Here is an 18,800-nt window from a genome sequence, read left to right on the forward strand (position 1 = left end):
CGGGCGGGCCGCAGGTCAGTCGGGGAGGCTGCCTACCCGGTCTCGCCCGCGCGGAGGACCCGGGCTCCGGGTGGCCGCGGCCCCGGGAGGCGGCGGGGCGCCCCGAGAAAGGCCCGGCCGCGCTGCTGACACGGCGGCCTGGGCCCTGGGCTCGGCTCGGGTCGGCCCCGTGGCCGCCGCGCCGCGGGGAGGCTGCGGCGAGGCTTGCTGGCGCCCCAGCCCCTTTTCACCCCACCCCGTGGGAGAGGCGCCAGGTCCCCGAGCAGCGCTTCTCAAACTGGGTCCGCGGGCGGACTCCCGACCCCTCCTCCTCCTTTCCGGCCCGGGCTCCGCGCCCTGGCCCGGGAATCTGCATTTCCACGGGCGGTCCCGATGGTTTTGATACAGGTGGTCCCAGGACCGCACTTTGGGGACGCTTCCCACACAGCAGGGAGCCAAGCGGGTGCACCTGAGGATGGGGTCCGGGACCGGGCTTGGGATGGTGATGGCCCCCTGCCTTAGGGGAGGCTGAGCAGGGTGCCCCCCAAGCCCGTGCCCTCGGGGTGCCGCGGCGCCCCTGCGATGCTCGCTGCAGGCCCGGGTCAGGATCCTTGGCGCAGCAGCGCTGAAGGAGGCGGCGTGGGCGCAGCAGGCAGCCCCTGGAGCTGGTCCGCGGAGCTGGATCCGGGGGAGCTGCCCCTTGCTGGCAGCCGGCCTCCGTGGGGGCCCTGCACCCGCCACGCCCTGTCCTCCCCAGTGTCCTCCTCTGCCCGCAGGCTCGGGAGCCCTGTCCAGTGGGCCTTTGTGTGCATTCGGTAGCGCCTGTCAGGCGTTTCCTACGGTGGCTGGCACACTGAGCACTCAGTAAATGGGAATTAGAGTGGCACAGGCCCTGCCCTCCAAGGGCTTATCCTCCCCCAAACTAGGGGTCAAACCAGGGGTTAAACAAGTGAGGTAAAATGTAGACAGAGGTACAAAGTTTATTTGGAGAACTGCAAAGATTCTAATTTGGGGGTGATTGGGAAGGTTATGCCAGCAGCAGGCTTTGCCTGGGGCTTTGAAGAATAGATAAGATTCCAGGGAGATGGCAACCGGGGCAGCAGGACCAGTTCCATCTGATGCCGCAAAGGGGGTTCTCGCATTTGGATCTTTCGGGGGCTGCTCCCAGGACCTATAGGTAGTGCAGGAAGTGACATCCACCAGTGGTTTTTGAAGGCTGGACCATTGGTCCGTAATAGCTTCTGTCTACTGACACACATGGTTTTCCTCACGCCAACGGCCTCCTTTCCCCCTTTCATTGGAGACTGGATAAACTGGAATATCTAAGGAAAGGATCTTAATTGACCACATAGTGAAAGCGAATTTCCATGGGTGTAGCTGAGCCTCTTGGCAGCCACTTTACCCTTGCTTATGGAATGTGCAGAAATGGTGGATCTCAATCGGGAGCACCTCTTTCATCACGGTGGTGTTCTAGGTTCCACAGAAATGCCACAGTCACCTCTGGGTCATCTATTCCTAGGATAGATTAAGAAATCAAATTCTTAAAATTTTCATAAAGCTTCAGCCATTTCAGAGTGAAGAAGTGAGATGATTTAGAGATGTTATTTGTTCTTCTGGACCAGTCTGGCCACTGGCATATATAGAATTAAGATCTCAGTTGATAAATTGTATCTTCCTTAGTCACCTAACTTAGAAATTACAATTAGCATTGCTAATAATTTCTGTTCTTTTGTTTCCTTAAATCTCCAGAGCCAATATCAAGTCCCTAGTATACACCTTATGGCAAAATTTATATCATTATAGGTAATATTTATCACTTATTAAGGACTAACTTTGAGTCAGAGACTGTTCTATATGCTTTTTATATGTTTTATCAATTATGTCTCTGATAGTCCTTGGAGGTAGGCACCATCCCTCCCTCCATTCTGAAGATGAAGACACAGGCAGAGGAAGACAAGTGTTTGCCTGAGGTCCCAGAGCTAGTAAGTGGCAGAGCCCAGCAGCCTCATCCCATGCTACACACTGATGTCCTCTGCAGTCTAAACAGCTCCCTCAGACTCATTGTAATTTAAAAAGATTTATGAATGTTGAAGATCATAAGCACACCTCACCTTTGCTTTATGTATGACAGACAATGCATTATGTTGCTTAATTCTTTAAACAGTCATCTCAACAGCTGTGATTTCATTGATAATAGTTTATTATTATTTACAAATCATCTGAACCAGAGTTTTCTAGGTTCTCAGCATATTTCAAACTTCCTTCATATTGTATAAAGTCCTTCAATATTGCCAGTGCTGAGGAATTTATTTGAAATTACATTAAAATATATTTATTTTATTGTCTATTGTTGAAAATGCCAGTGGTGATTGTCCTTTGTTTTTATAGAGAGGGACCAGGACCACCATTGTTTGCAGTTTCTGAAAGTGTTTCAAGGAAAAAATTCAGGCGTTGGTGGGAGCAATGGAAGATCATAAGTCAGAAGAAGAGATATTAGATATTCTTCGACTGAATGTAGGTGGCTGTATTTACACAGCCAGGCGTGAGTCCTTGTGCCGATTTAAGGACTCCATGCTGGCATCCATGTTCAGTGGTCGTTTTCCTCTAAAAACAGATGAATCAGGTAAATATCTACAATCTTTAAGCATGATCATGAATATTCATTAAAATAGGAGTGTAGTTTAAATTCCCTTTGACTTTACTAATTACAATGAAATAGATTAGATTAGTTTACTAATGAGTGAAATCATTAGGACTGTATGGAGATTTATTAAATACATGGAGAAATTAAATACCAGTTTCTAGAATCTGTGATGCTCTTGCTGAAAGTTGACAAACAGTGAGAGTGTGTGAAGGCCAATCATGACTTAAGTATAGGGATTAATTATATTTTGAAAATTGTTACATTCATGCAACTCCATGGGTAAAGGTATTGAGGCTGATTAAATATATTAGCTTCTCTGTGTTTTTCAAGTTATAAAATATGTATTCCTGGAAAAAGCAGTTGCCCTCATAATTGACAGGGCTGTCATTGTTAGTGTAGAGTTAGAGTTAAATTCGTCACCTAGTCTAGCTGTAAGTAAGGCTTTTTGCACACCTTAGAAGTTCTGGGGCTCGTGGAACCCATTCTTGCTTCTGTGTTAGAAGAGAGAGCTTGATGGGTCTTGAGCATGAGGGGCTGCTAGTAAATCCTGGATCTTAAGAGATTGCTTTGCCAGCTGAATGGCAGTTGAAGGCATGGAAAACTCACCGATGGCTGGTGACTAGGGCTTGATGTCCATCTGGACAGAAAGGTTGCTGGTGAAGGATCATAAGCAGAGATTGAGTTTTTTTCTGTCCCTAAGTTTTACCTTCTTAATCCCTTCTTTTCTAAACTAATCAAAGGAGAAAAAGAATTACTGAGTAACCTCATACAGAATTGTGTTTTTTAAATTCTGCTAAATTGCCTAAGAAAAGCCTTTTATCATAAAGTAGTACCAGCATAGCATTTGCTTTTTAAAGCTTAGATTTTCACAGTAAAAAGGGACTAATTTAATAAATCCAAACACATGGCATGCCTGGAGCTGGGAACCCTTGGTTTATATGTTGGGGCTACAGATCAACACAAACACTGGACATAATAGCAAGCACCCTGCAAGCCCTCATTAGAGAGAAACTCCGTAGGCCTTTCCTGGCCCATCTGGGCTGAAGTTAGGGGTAAGCTTCCATTTCCACCAGTAGTCTGAGATCTCCATGGCTTTTGCAGGGGGTTTAGTGGGAATATGGTCATTGCATCCAAAATTCCAAGTGGAGCTCAGAATACATTTTCCTGTATGGTAGGTGAGAATACGGATGATCACAAAGTTTGACTAAACCTATTTGAACACTGAATGTGAACTTTCTTGAGAGAAACATTTCTACCTCAATCTGATTTTAGTTTGACATGTTGAAATTTTGTCAATGGTCATATGTATCTGCAATTATTTTTGAACTGAATATTTTCTAGGGGCTTGTGTTATTGACCGTGATGGACATCTATTTAAATACCTTTTGGATTATCTTCATGGAGAAGTTCACATTCCCACAGATGAGCAAACCCGAGTTGCTCTACAGGAAGAGGCTGATTACTTTGGCATCCCTTATCCTTACAGCCTGTCTGACCACTTGGCTAATGAAATGGAGACATATTCTTTAAGGTCAAATATAGAACTTAAAAAGGTCTTGGCATTTTCTTAAGTTTTAAAATATATATATGTGTACATATATATATATATATATATATATAAATTTTTTATGCACAAAACAATGTGTTATTTTGCATAGCCTGTGTTGTTACATAAATCAAACATTAGACAGCTTTAGTTTTTTTATAATTTTTGAAGACACATTTCTTAATGACTATTAATCATTTTTTAAGGCCAAAAATTCTATTTTAGGAAAGTACATTACATTGCCACTGAAAGGTTTATGGAGTTTTTATTCTTCATTGAAGATTTAACACTTTTTGATGGCTACTTTATAGAACTGTTCTTCTGTTGAAGTCCTTTTTGAATTTAAGAGCTATACTGTAGTATGTGAGGGTATAGTAGTAGTATTTTATTTGTTGAAATTGTTTTTTTTTTAAAAGAATGGTCATAATAAATAAAAGATTGTGTAAAATCTCTTACCTGATTTAGTGAGTGTAGAGTTTGTTACTAAGTTAGAACATCAGTTTGATTAATTCACTTTGAGATCAGTAAATTTTTTTAAAGATGCTTTTATTTTAAATCATTTTAAAGATCTTTACTATTTAAAATCTGTTTTTGCCTTATTGATAAGTACTATGTTTCCTATTAATTAGCAGCTTCAGACATCTAAGAAAAATATCTTTCCTAGATCATTGTTAATCGTGAAAACTGATCTAAATTGGTGTGAAGTCTTTGATTTGGATATCAGTGTTTGGGAGAGCAATCTGATGCTATGGCTATTAGGAGTGCAACAGAAAGAGAAAGTTCATTTGGTTCCAGATCCCAGCCAGGAATTTGCATGATTGTATGGGTTCTGCTCTTGAAGTTATTTATGAATTGAGTTGTTAGGTAGTTTTTTGGTGGCTTTTTGCCCCATCTGCAGAATGGGGCTAATAAAGCTTGACTGGAAGGTTGGAGTGGGTTAATGTTCATCTTTTGAAGTTCCAACTCTGGTCTTTTATTCCTGGTTTGTGTGCAAAAAGGACATAGCATGCTACATTCATTCTATCTGCCAACACATATTTATTTCAAATGTTTTTGGCATATGGAGCACTGTTCTAGAGATTGTGTGGGACACAAAGAAATACAACATATAGTTCTTGCCCTTGAACAGTTTATAATATATTTGGGAATTCTCATAGATGTGCAGATAAAGTTAAAAGCCAATACAGGAGTTAGATAGCAATATTAAGTGAAAATGCAAGACATGTCAGGGTCCTATTTTCATTCACTGAGTCAGTAAATATTAAGCATCTCCTTTATTTTCAGGCACTATTCCAGACACTTGAGATATAACAGACAAAAGTGCCTGTCCTCAGGGTGCTCACAGCAATAATGGTGCCATTTCTCCCAGGGAGCCTTCCTGCTCTGTGCCCCTTAGCACCTTGTAGGCTCACCTGGTATCACGACATTGTGTGCTGATGGCTTATTTAATGCTTTCTGCTGCATTAGCTGTAAACTCTAGGAGGGCTAGGACTCTGTCTCTTGTTCACCATTATATCTCCAGGACCTTAGACAGTGCTCAGCACATAGTAGATACTTAATATTCAAGAGAATGAATGAATAGGTAGATAAGTGCCAAATTAGTTCAGACAGTATGTGTTGAGTTCATATATTCATATCTTGCAATGTAAAAGAGCAAGTTAAAATCTGATTAATCTATGATTGGATTTGGATTTAAAAATAAGCATCAGTGATGGGGCTGGTCAGTAGAAGGTGAAAGGAAGATTGAGTCAAGTGGGAAATTTGAGGAAAACAGAGGGAAAAGTAAAAAGGTATAATTCATAGTTATTATATGAAGATTTAAAAATTAAAAGTGATGTTGGTAGTGAGGTTAAAGAAGGAGGAAATAAAATGTAATTTCCATGTGGAACAGGATTCTCTAGATGAAAAGGTGTTGGGTTTTTGGATGGTGCCTTTTTGTGATTTGCCCTGTACCCCAAATTTAACACATGCATGTTTGGTTTTTAAAGACCAGGTATAATCTTTTTATTTCCCTCGTGATCAACTGAAATTGCAGCTTTATATGAAAGTAATAGCAAATTAACTTTTTTATTAAAAATTACTTTCCAGAGTTAAATTCCAGAGTTAAATTCAAATATATCTATATCTTTATTTATTTATTTATTTATTTATTTATTTATTTATTTATTTATTTATTTTTCTCCAGGCTTTAACAGACTTCTGTGATTCATATGGTTTGATTTGCAATAAACCAACAGTTTGGGTTCTCCACTATCTTAACACATCTGGTGCAAGCTGTGAGAGTAGAATTATTGGTGTATATTCCACAAAAACTGATGGAACAGATGCTATTGATAAGCAGCTGGGAGGAAGAATTCACAGTAAAAGCATTTTTAAAAGGTATGTCCATATTTAAAAATGAAAAAGGAGCAAAATTAAGTCTTGGTCTTTTCTAAGAGGTGTTACTGAATGGAATATATGGTTGACTAGGAAAGACCATCAGCACCCCCGACAAGCAGAATGAGCCTTTGGAGCTGTCAAGATAGGCCTGCTTCAGGAGGAGTTCTAATAAGGCCATTTCATATATGTATAAACTATGGGCCATCTGTGTGGGCTAGTACTGTGGTTCTCAGTGGGAATGGACATCAGAATCCCCTGCGAGGCTTTATAAAGAAAGAAAAGCAAAGCCACATGCCTGGGTGTCTTGAGTATAGTCTAGGGGCAGAAGCACTCGCCAAGGAATCAGTAGGCCCACTGAATGACCGAGAACTAGCCTGTGCATTAGTATCCTGGTCTGAGAAATGATGGAAAACTTTCCTAGTCCCTCCCTGCCTTAAAATTCTACAACTTGAACATGTTAAATTCTTAAGGGTTATTCTCTTAATACTTTCCCTATAATCTTATTTACACTGGTCAATTAACTTAGCAAATTTTCAAAAATTCTCTGGGATACTGAATTGGGCACATATTAGTGACTAATGCATGAGTACATGAGTTTGTTTTTTAGATGGTTAAATATGTCATCATTTTCGGAATTCTTTATAGGCAGAGATGTTTCTATATAACTGCCTGGCAAAGTGCCAGGAAAGTTTTAGTCGAAGTTGAGTCTTTTCTAACTTTATTGAAGTTTGTTGATTTGTCAGCATGGTCTATATTGTGAAATTAACAAATATTTTACTACAGTAAAAAGAGATCAACTGTAGGTTAGCATATTCATATAGTATATTATACTCATATAGTACTATATATGTGCTTCAAGTTCACAAAACATACCTTCTCCTTAATGAACAAGCACTTATTGTCTATTAACTATATATATAAGTATATATATATTCATACACATACATTCATACCTAGGTAGGATATTTTCATTACCTTTTTCAATGTTTCTAGAGAGGCGGGAAATAATGTTCAGTACATTTGGAGCTATTATTCAGTAGCAGAACTGAAGAAAATGATGGATGCCTTTGATGCCTGGGAAGGAAAAGGTATAGTACCATTCTTCTATTTCATGGCAGAAGGTAGACTTATCCTTAGTAAGACAAAGTAAGCTTAAATATGCACTTCTTTTTTTGAGAAAGTATTTTTTTGTGTGTGGGTCTAGGTATTTGTCATTTCATGGTAACACTGAGATAATTTACTTACAAATCTTTAAACCCTGTGAATTAGATATTATTAATAGTTTATAATTCAGTAACCTATAATTCTGTTAGTTATGCTTATTTAGTGCAATTAAACAAGAGTTTACGTAGCACCTACTACGTACCTAGCATTGTCCTAGAAAGTGTACCTCTAAATTAAGCATATAATGTATAATAATAAAAAAAAAGAGAGAGGAAATGGAAATTATGCTGGTAAAGTGTCTACAGAGCTCTTATGAAACAATTAAAATAATCTTTAAATGCACACTTTGAAATTTGCTCATTTTTACCAAGCTGCTTTCCAGAGTGTTATATAAATGGAATAGCATGATGCTTTGAAAATTCATCCATGTTGATATATGTATCAATGATCATTCCTTTTTATGCTAAGTAGTGGCCCATTGTATGGATATACCACTGTTTGTTTTTAAAACTTTTATTTTTTCCTCCCTATAAAGTAATTCACATTCATCACATAAAACTTTGGAAATATAGAAAAATGTATACAAGAAAATCAAAAGCATGTCTAATCCTAAAATTAGGAATCATGATTTATGTTCTTTGATGTATTTCATTCTAGTCTTTTTTCCAGTCACATGATATGTACATAATTAAAAATACTTTACATTTAATTTTCTTTCCTGCTTTTGATCATTTCTTATTTTACTGTGGGCATTCATCTATGTAAAAAGTTATTCAAAATAATTTGAATAGCTATATTAGTCCATAAATGTTCCAAAATGTATTTAACCCTCTCTTATAGACATTTAGATTGTTTTTCTTTCTTTACCTATGATGACCAATGCTTAATTGGACATCTCTGTTCATAATCCTTTCTGCCTTCTAGAGTCCTAGAAGTAGAATTACTGGGTGAAAGGACATGAACAATTTTGATGCTACTGATATGTACTGATTATATTCAAAAAAGTAATATTAATTTTTACTCCTGCCAAGAACATATGAGATCTTTACTAATCTGGCATATAAAGAAATAGTTGCCATTTAATGTATATTTCATGATAAATGAGTTGGAACCTCTTACTGTATGTTATTTCCCTTCCTGGGAATTTTATGCTCATGAACCTTGCACACTTATTCATAGAGGAGAGATGGAGTTGATTTTCTAATCAATTAAAATAAACCTCTGTATCAAAGATACTCTCTTTCAAGTTAATGTAACATTATTTATCCTAGTTTTTTATTAGTCTTTTAATTTAATATTTTTGCTTTAAAGTTATACTTTACATATTATATAATCAAATTTATTAATTTAGTTTTATAATTTATTTTAAGCTTACCATTTCTTTCCCTACTAAGAAATTAATTATTTCCTAAAAATTCCTTTTAGTTTACTGTAGTTTTATTTTTCATTCATAAATCTACCTGGGATTATTTTGATAAATGATGTGAGGTTAAAGTTGTTTTTCTCTCAAGCATACTTCTCAATTACATATTAAATAGTCTATCTCTTTTTTCGTTGATACTTAGTTAATCAACTATGTGACTTTCTTATTACATACTATTTTTATTCTTATAACTTCTTTGGGGTTTACTCTTGATCTCTGCATCTATCCTTACAGCAGAAACACGTTTATTCTTATTATTATCTACATCATGTTTCACTATCAAACAGAGTTAGCCTCATCTCTTTAATGACCTCTACTTTCCAAAATGTTCTTGGCCATTTTACCTATTTATTCTTTCAAAGGAATTTTAGAATCATTTCGAGATTCCCAAAGAGTCCTATTGGTATTTTGGTAGGAATTGTGTTAAACTTACAATGTAATCGAAGAACTGACATCTTTATAACATTCAGATTTCCCATTCAGGACCATCATGTGTCTCAACATAATCTTCATGTCTTCATTTTTTATGGCTGGATGGGTGGATAAATATATTTTAGCAGTTTTCTTCATACAACACTCAAGCATTTCTTGGTAGGGCAGTCCTAGCTATTTTTTGTTTTATTTATTACTATAGTGAATGGTATTTCCTGCTATAATTTCTAATTAATTTATCATAAGTAAGCTGCTCTTTGTTTACATATATTGTATCCAGCTATTTTAGCCTGCCAAACTCATCGTTTAAAATACCTTTAGTTGACTCTTTTGAGTTTTCTAAAAAGACATATTGTTCTCAAATAACAATAACTGTCTTCTTCCTTCTAATTGGCCTTTCTCTTACTTCTGTTTCCTGACTTATGGCTTTCCACAAGCCTTCCAGAACTTTATTAATAACAGTGATGCTCCTTACATGCTTTCTGAAAGTTAAAAGCAGTTGTATGCTTTGTAGAAGTCAGTGATCTTGGGTACTTAGTCTGTGCCAGGCCCTGTCGTAAGCATTTTATATTTATTTACTCATTTAATTATCACAGCAATCCTGTGAGGTATGTTTTATAATTGTCAACATTTTGCAGATGAGAAAATTTAGGTACAGAAAAGTTAACTTTCCTAAGGTCACGTAATTAGTGAGTGACAGAAGTGGGATTCAGACCCAGGCAGTCTTGGCTCCAGAGCCTGCCCCCTTTAATCAGCACACACCAATTGCCTGGGGCCCATATAAGACCTGCCGTTTATCAGTGGCAGAGCTGGGGCTGGTAGCCAGCCCTTCCTAGACCTAGGTCATGAGCTGTGCCACTGCCCTGGCTCCTTGTGGGAACACTTGCTATGTACATTTCCCTTCGTCAAACGGGAGCATGAACCTCAAATGCTCTTTCTGGCTCATCTTATGTGAAACTGTGTTTCTGAACATTTTGCAGTGGACAAAGGCTCTCTGAATTATATCTTTTTATCTTCCAGGTGTTAGCTACTGGCGAGTGCCTCACGAGCTGATAGAATGTTGGACTCTGGAAGAGCGGCCTTTACTTGGAAGCCTGCGTCACATGGCTCCGATTCGAAAGAGGTTATCTGTGCTCTTGATGTTTTTGGATTTTTGTTTTTTATCTGTGACCTATGTTTTTACTGACTTTATTGGGGGAATGAATAATAGTTCTTGACCTTACTAAGCCTATAACCCCCTAGATGAATATTCTGCCCTACCACCGAAATACAAATCTTGATAAATGCAGTTACCAAAACTATGTAAAAGATGCAAATAATGCTCTAAAGCTGCATTATAGTATGTTCTTTTTGGGAGTTTATGCTTTTAATAATACTAGTGGAGACAGTGGGAATGTTGTGGTAAGTACTTTTTCCCCACAAAAGTGAAATCAGGCTTCATTGGCAATAGTGACAAAATATTTATTATACTTAATATTTGAAATTTCCTATGACTTATTCTGAATTCCTTTCTCTATCTTGTTGCCACAAATAGCATTTTAATTTAATGGTATTTTCTTGTGTTCTGTAAAATTATTAGCATTATATTCACCCTACATCTTTGTCCTTCACTGTTTTAAATACATTTAAAATCACCTTTCTCTTATTGTCTTGGAATTATTCATGGCTTTCACATGTTCTGGATCATCTGCTCTAGATCTTGATTCAATTCTCCTATGGAATTTCAGATTGCTCTCTGGATCTTTCTTAGAAAAGCCAAGTTTATTCACTTTTTAGTAGTTAATCTCTTGTTAAAACAGATATTTTTTCTTAAATGCCCTCATTTTGCTATCATTATTTATTTTTCCCATTGAACCTATAGTTAGCAAGTGCTATTTGGGTCTAGAGCAGTGGTTGTCAGCTGGGGGTGGTTTTGTCCCCCAGGGATATTAGGCAGTGTTTGGAGACGTTTTTGGTTGTCACGTTGTGGAATAGGGAATGTGGGTGGAAGCCAGGGATGTCATTAAACGTCCTAGAACGCACAGGGCAGCCTCCGCAACAAAAAATTATCCATCTCCAAATGGCAGTAGTGCCATGATGAGGAAGCTCTGTCTAGAGTCCAGTGGAAGATGTGCACAGAAAACAGAGCAGCAGGAATGATGTTATGGAGACTCTCTGTGTTTGTTGTCTTCCCTCTGGAATTTTATTAAGCATCATTTTTGCCCACTCCTTCTCAAATTCAAAAGGTATCTGATTACCATGGGCTTGACTGTTCCAGCGGATCCCAAAATGTGTCCCATAGAATGCTAATTTTACGGGTGCCCAAGGTTTCATGACAGAGTGATTGGAAAACAGACCCACCAGAGTTAAGCAGGTGTCCTTACTGTAGGCTTTCTCATAACCTTTCTGTGTTCATACAGATTTTAAAACTCCAAGAGGGGAATAAAATGTGCAGCAGCATTTCTCAAGTTTATTTGACTGTGAAACCCTTTTTTCCCTCAGTAAATCTCTGGGAGGAATAACTTGGGATATTTCTGGTTATCCTTTGATCACATCAGGATTCTCGGGAACAGAGCAATATGTTGTATGATTCTCACATTTCCAAATTTGAACTTGTTGGCATTGTATGTGATTTTTAAAAGTTTGTATTCAAGTTGAAACAATCTTTTATAAACTTGCCAATTTCCTTATCGCCCATGGTGGGAGATGAGAAAACCTTTCTGCTCACCGTCAAGGTGAACTGTGGAGGTGGCTGCGCCGGTTCCCGGGCAGTAACTGCTGACAGCGGCGTGCTTCTGTGTTCACAGGAGGCTGGCGGCGCCGGGGGAGCAGGAAGAAGGTGTGAACTGTAAGGCTGGGCCTAAGCCTGTTAGATTTTTGGGCCCTTCCACCAGCACCCAAATTAAGGTCAAGAACTCGGCTTCGGTCAGGGTGTCTCCCACTAGTGCCCTCCAGGCCGGGGCCCCGGCCACGGCGAACCAGCCTTCCTGCGGAGGGACAGCCCAGCGCTCCGCTCCGGCGAAAGCCCCGACGGGCACTGAGCCTCCGGGCCGCGCCCCGGCTTCCCACGGGCCCCGGAACGCTGAAAATGGAGCCGCGCACCCCCCTCCAGCTAAGGTTCTGCTGTCGGACACGAAGGCCGCCCCACGCCGAGTGATCAAGCTGAAGCGGACTCCACTGTGTGCCACCGGGCCTCCCGTGCCCGCCTGCCCAGCAGCCACGCCCTCGGGGGGCTCCGCGCCGCCCCCCGCGGAAGCGCGCACCTCGGGTGTGCGGACTGAAAATGGACAGGGCAAGGCTGATTGAAGGAGGCGGGACTCCAGATGTTCTGTTTGCCTCCCAGAGCTTCCAGCCTGGTTGATATAAATAAGTGACACTGTTGACGCAGTAAAGGTGAAAACTAAAGTGTTTGTATTCAGGATAATTACGGGAAAAATAAATTGTGTGGCATGAGAATGGAAGAGGGGAGACTTTAGGTGGTTGGCGCTATAGTTACTTCTCACTTTCCCAACTTTTAAATGATTGTTTGTCCACAGACAGTTTGAATTTCAGGTTTTTAATGGTTACTTGGTATTAAGGCAACAAAACAGTACAGCAAAGTCATCACTAGAGAAGTTTACTTTGTTGCTCAATTAGTGATAGACTTTACACACTCTGTAATGTTACTCATTGCAGCCCAGGGATAGGAGTGAGTCTAGACTTAGATCTTCCTGCCTGGTGAGTAGAGAGGGTGATTTAGTGCTTCCCTGGCCTATATCACAACCAAGAGAGACATGAGAGAAGACGTAGATCAAGGTGAACTACTACAAGTTACTCTCAGCCTCAGAAGGCAACATGAAAAGAAATGATGGGGAGGGAAAAAAGATAATTTGAGATCACACTTTGACTTTCACTTAATTAAACTGTTCTCTTTTCTAGACCGGCTTCTTTATTTATTTATTTATTTATTTATTTATTTATTTATTTATTTATTTATTTATTTGTTATCTTAGAGAGAGAGAAACATTGATTTGTTTTCCACTTACTCATTGGTTCATTCCTGATTGTCCCCTGACTAGGGATCAAACCTGTAACCTTGGCTTATAGGGATGACACTCTAAGCAACCCAGCTTCCTGGCCAGGGCCTGGATTGGCATTTTTTACTTTTTTCCGTTAGCAGATTTATTTATACATCATAAGAAGATTTCTTGGAATAAGAACTATATAACATCTCTTTGGAATAAATTATTAAAATATTTTTATTTTAATTTGAATGGTGTGGTTTTGAAAATGCTTTGAAAAAGAGAAGTTATAAGTTCAACTTTTTAACTAGAGTTTTGTTTTTCAGAAATGACCATTGAAGAGTCATTCTGTTTATACAATATGATTTTTTTTTGCATAAAATTTCCACATAACTTGAATTTAGTATTTTTACACAGAATATTTTGATTAATCATCTATTTTTCACAACTGTTCAGTTGTGTGTTTACTCATACATATTTTGCTCTATGATTGGATCATATGGCTGCCTCCAGTGAGCAGCACACCTTCAGTATGTTAAAAGTAAGTTCATAAAGCAGAGCACTTTTTACTCTATCATTGTACTTGCATTATTTTGAAAGAGTAAAGTAACTATATTTAAAACATTACTTTTACAAAATAAAGTAAAACTTTTTCATAAAAAGTGCCATTTTCTATTACTATGCCTATGCTTAAGCATTGGGGCCCTTTAGTAGTTTGAAATCTTGTGAGTTTGTATAGGTTGTCTATTTCTGCTTACCAAATGGCTTTCCTGTGTAGGTAATGTATGAAATAATTAAGCCAATTTTGGGTAGCTATCCAAATACCAGCAGCCTTTTAAAATAGGTGGTTTATATGGCTAGAAAAAAATGAATATTTAACTGAAGAGTCATGAATGACATTTCCTTGTAGAATATATAAAATACTCAGTTACTTTTGAAAAATACTATTATAGAGAATCCAGGCATTCTGAAAATCAAAGACCACAGTGAATTTTGAGAATTTTTAATGACGACATTATTAATATTGCTTGAGCTAGGACCTTTTGAATCGCTGATTCATATAAGAAAATATTATACTACTAATAAATAATGTTTACACATAAACATTTATCTGGAAAGGAAACATCTTGAAGATTAATCAGTCAACAGCCTTCATTTTTTGCATCAGGTAGTTTAAGGAGTAATCTGTTTAGCATGTTTAGCCTTTACAAAAAGAGAGTTTTTGGAATAACTACTGGGCTATGGTGCCACTGAGGTGGGAAGGAACAAATGGTCCCATATGGGTATATTTTTAAAATGTTTTTGTTTCAGTATTGCCTTATGTTACAGTTTATAAAGTATTTTCATGTCTTTTATTTCATCGTGTTCATCAGGAGTCAAAGTCAAATTCAGAATTTTGGAGTGATTTGAACCAAACTTTAACTTGGACGTGGTTCCCTGGTGTTTAGGTTAATTTCCCATGAAAACACTTTTCCTAATACCAGACCCTGTACATATAAAAGAGTTGGTGACTCATCATAACCCATTGCTCTTCCTGGAAAAAATAAAATTAAAAAAGGGAAAGCATGCTTTATAAATAGTGATTCAGTATCATTACTTTGGAGGAGTAAGTTTATGTAATAGTTGAATCAGGACACAATAGAAATTTTTAATGGTAAGTAGGATATTAGGTATTGCTCACATTAAAAAAGATAACTGATTATGCTCTTCCAGATAACTCTCTTTTGAAAACTGGTTAGTTAACATCGTGGAGAGCCTGAGGCTGGCAATAGGAACCTACTGTAGGATTTGTTTTGTTTATAGTTTTAAATGGTTTTGTTTCAGTATTGCCTTATGTTACAGTTTATAAGGTATTTTTTATATATTTTATTTCATTGTGTTCATTATGCTTTTTAGTTTCAGACAACAACATAATGAAGCTCGTCTTTTACGTCCTTAAAGATCAAGAAAATGAGGTTCAGGAAAACTAAGGCTGTAAAATAACGACAGCCTGCACCCCTCCACCCCAGCACACACACCTTTTAGCCCCATAATCTGATCTCTGCAGGATGACACAACATCCCTGGCCAAAGGACAAGCTAGAGGGAGGAAGCGGATGTAAAATGTGAATTTAATATTTAAAGTTTTTGAGCAGAAAGTATTAAGTATTGGATGACATGTCTGTCTCCTGCTTGATGGACTCTGTCGCCTTTGTACCTGGTGAACAGTTAGGGCAACCCCCTCCCCCCCAGTTATTTTAGAAAATGTATTTGGTAGCAGCCTTCAGGGGCGTGGAAACTGATTTCCCACCTTGCCGAGTTTCTAGTGTCAGAACAAACAGGTGCCCGTGGGAGTTCCTTAGTGCTGATCGCTGCTCGTGGCCACAATTACAGTGACCAGAGCAGTTATAGAACTTGTCCAGTTGTTTAAAGTAAGTCAGGGACATAGATCACAGGACCCCAGAGAGGTGGCTGGTGGGTGTTCCCTGCCTTCTGAGGACGGAAAGCAGCCGGGCCCCTCGCTCCCCGCGAGAGTGCTCCTGCTGGAACTCTGATGCCGTCTCCTCCTCACTCCAGGCTGAGTCCCGTCGCTTTCTAAGTGCTAACATTGAAAAATCATTGACTCACTTTCTAGTCTATGGTTAAGTACAGTGTAATTATTATCCAGCTGTACCTTGATTTTTAGCATACAGTCCCATTTGGCTTTAGCTGAGAAGTTCTTCATAGACAAAATTTAGATTTAAATACCATTTTGAATATGCACAAGTTGCTCTGTAAAGGGAAGGATGCTAACATTCGTGTGCACGTAAGGCTGCCTTATGAAGGATTGTCAGACCTGCAGTCCCTCTGAGTAACTTGAATCTACATTTGCTAGGATGCTGGTTAGAGACTAAGTAGAAAGTATGAGCTGGACAGAATGAAGGGAAAGGGCTTCTACCATAGCAAACGTAAAGCATTTTCAAATGATTTACATGCATGTATTCCTAAGTGAACGAGGAACTTTCTAATTATGGAAAATGTGGTCATTTCCTCATATGCCAAAACTCTCCCTTGAAAACTCAACAAGTTGCTGACTTTAGGGAGGGAAGAGGGGATGGGTGGTTCTTTGTTGAAGGCTGCAGTTAAGAGTGCAGGATTTCGAGTGTGTGGTACAGCCAAAAAGGGAAACTTCACAGAGAGCTAACAGGAAAATATTGATTTCCAGGGGCTTTCAGAATTTCGTATTCACAGAATTTGGTTGGCGACACGGCCCCGGAGGGGCCATTTTCACTGGAGTCCTGTCAGCCTCACGAGATTCACATGGTTCACATTTTTACAGCAAAGCTAATTTTCCTTTGTTCACATGTGTTGCCTCTGACAGCCCATACACGTTTTATGTTTGTTAGCTAAGCAGTTTCTGATGTAGGCTGTGGCTAAGACAAATACAACTGTACGATAACCCTGCAGTCAGTACTCTGCCCTGCTTGTTTATTTAACAACTTTCATCTTATAATGCTGCTTCTTATACTTTTATTTTCCTTTTTTTACCCTAAAGCCCTCGTTACCTTAGTAACGTTTTGCTCCGCTCCAGGAGTGAACTTGGGGGCCTGGAGCTTAGAAGAGAAACTTGCTGTAGACAGCACATGACGGAAGGAAAAGGTAGTGTATTTGCTGATGTTGGAGGAAGGCAAATATTGCTTCCTTCTGCCACGATTTCTTTAAATTTTGGACATTCTGTTACAATAATAGCAGCTCTTTCAGGAGCTCATCTCCTAATTTCTCAGCTTGGAAGATGTAGGAACTCGGCTTCTATTTGGATGACGCAGATAGCCCAAGGACATCAGAAACTCTCCCTCGAGATAGGCTCTGGATCTGGTCATCGAGGCTGAACCAGCCAAGAACCCAGCGTGGTGGAGGAACAGGCCACATGCCCTGTTCGTCCGCCCTGTCTCTGTCCCCTTTCTCCACTGCCCTTGTAGCACTCAGGTCAGTGACACTACTGACAGTTTGGACTGGATAATTCTTTGTTTTCGTGGCTGCACTGTGCACTGTAGGATGTTGAGAAGCATCCCTGGCCAGTATCCCCTGCCCCAGACATTGTGACAGTCACAATGTCTCCAGACTTTTCCAAGTGTCACCTGGGAGTGAGGGGTGGGCACAAAATCGATCGCCCCCAGTTGAGAACCATTCCTTTAGCTGGGTGATTTAACCGGAGCAAGATAACTGCCTCTCCTAACTGGGGGCCGTGATGAGTGAGAGCGCTGGAGCCGTCAGCCACAGGCAGGATGGAGCCCTGGGAATCGAGGGGAGATGACTCCGAAGGAGGGATGGGGGTCTCAGGCTGCCAACCAAACAGCCTCTCCTGTTAGCTTCTACTTACATTTCTGGTTTCGGCGTAATATTAGAACATTTTTTGTTTGCTGTTCTTACTAAGCATCTACCTAACAAAAACTAAGATGTACTCACCTGAGCCCTTCGTGTATTAACTTACTTAATACACCAGCTCTACTATGGAGTGTAGCATTGTCCTCATTTATGAGGCACGGGCCGGGTGAGCTGTGGAGCAGCCAGTGGGGGGATGAGGCAAAGACTGGGTTCCCCCGCATGTGCCTTCCAGGGTCCAGGCCCTTAGACACGACGTTAGGCCTCCTGTCGCAGGGGCTCCCTCCATTCCCAGATGAGCGAGATAGGACTTAGCGTCTTCTGTATGCTGCCTAATTTTCATTTACTTCTCGAGTTTCATTACAGTGCTTTCTGACAGTATGGCAGTTATCAACTCTTTGCTTCTTGGTTCCAAACCCAGTCTTCCCTGCCTGCTGGTGATCCTGGAGCTGGGCCCTGTAAGCACTTCTCTAACCCGCTGGCTTTGTCACTGGAGGGACACAGCAGGAGGAAGGGTTTCTTTCTGGTTTAGTCTATGTCCCTGTGTTCTTGCTCCTGCAGCACTTGTTGGGGTGTAGGACCTCCAGAGGCCGTCACCCCAGCAAGTTTCAGCAGCAGCTTCTGGTCCCATGGGTCTCCCTGCTGGCTCCCCAGATAATTCAACAGCGCCACTGAGGGTGGTTTCCTGGGGAGTTTTGCAGGTACCCCAGCTGACACCCAGTGCATTCACTGGCGTCCCTGCAGCTGGGCCCCAGAGTGGGCCTGCTCCTCTGGGGGAAGCTCCCTGGTTCTCAGGTGCCCTCGGGGTGTCTTCTTGCTCACGTAGATTCCTGTCCTCCAGTGGGACATAGCCACATCCTCCCCAACAAGGTCAGAAACTAACTTATTCAGTCCTTATGACAACCCCTCGAGG

General features: G+C 40.1%; 1 protein-coding gene across 3 annotated transcripts; it reads left to right on the forward strand.

Moving 5' to 3' along the window:
• The first annotated feature begins 1,124 nt into the window (after positions 1 to 1,124).
• Positions 1,125 to 13,463, forward strand: KCTD18 (potassium channel tetramerization domain containing 18). 3 transcript variants are annotated; one of them, XM_087819681.1, is made up of 7 exons: positions 1,125 to 1,961; positions 2,368 to 2,602; positions 3,965 to 4,176; positions 6,355 to 6,548; positions 7,542 to 7,636; positions 10,588 to 10,690; positions 12,354 to 13,463. In XM_087819681.1, the coding sequence occupies exons 2-7, from the start codon at positions 2,443 to 2,445 to the stop codon at positions 12,850 to 12,852; spliced, it is 1,263 nt and encodes a 420-aa protein (XP_087675807.1). In that variant the 5' UTR covers positions 1,125 to 1,961; positions 2,368 to 2,442; the 3' UTR covers positions 12,853 to 13,463. The 3 variants fall into 3 exon arrangements, with proteins under 3 accessions (XP_087675807.1, XP_016077160.1, XP_016077290.1); XM_016221674.2 differs by having other exon boundaries at positions 1,125 to 2,602; XM_016221804.2 differs by lacking the exons at positions 1,125 to 1,961; positions 3,965 to 4,176 and having other exon boundaries at positions 2,516 to 2,602.
• The last annotated feature ends 5,337 nt before the right edge of the window (positions 13,464 to 18,800 follow it).

This window comes from Miniopterus natalensis, chromosome 8, assembly GCF_054644295.1.
Source record: "Miniopterus natalensis isolate mMinNat1 chromosome 8, mMinNat1.hap1, whole genome shotgun sequence".
Classification (NCBI taxonomy): Eukaryota; Metazoa; Chordata; class Mammalia; order Chiroptera; family Miniopteridae; genus Miniopterus; species Miniopterus natalensis.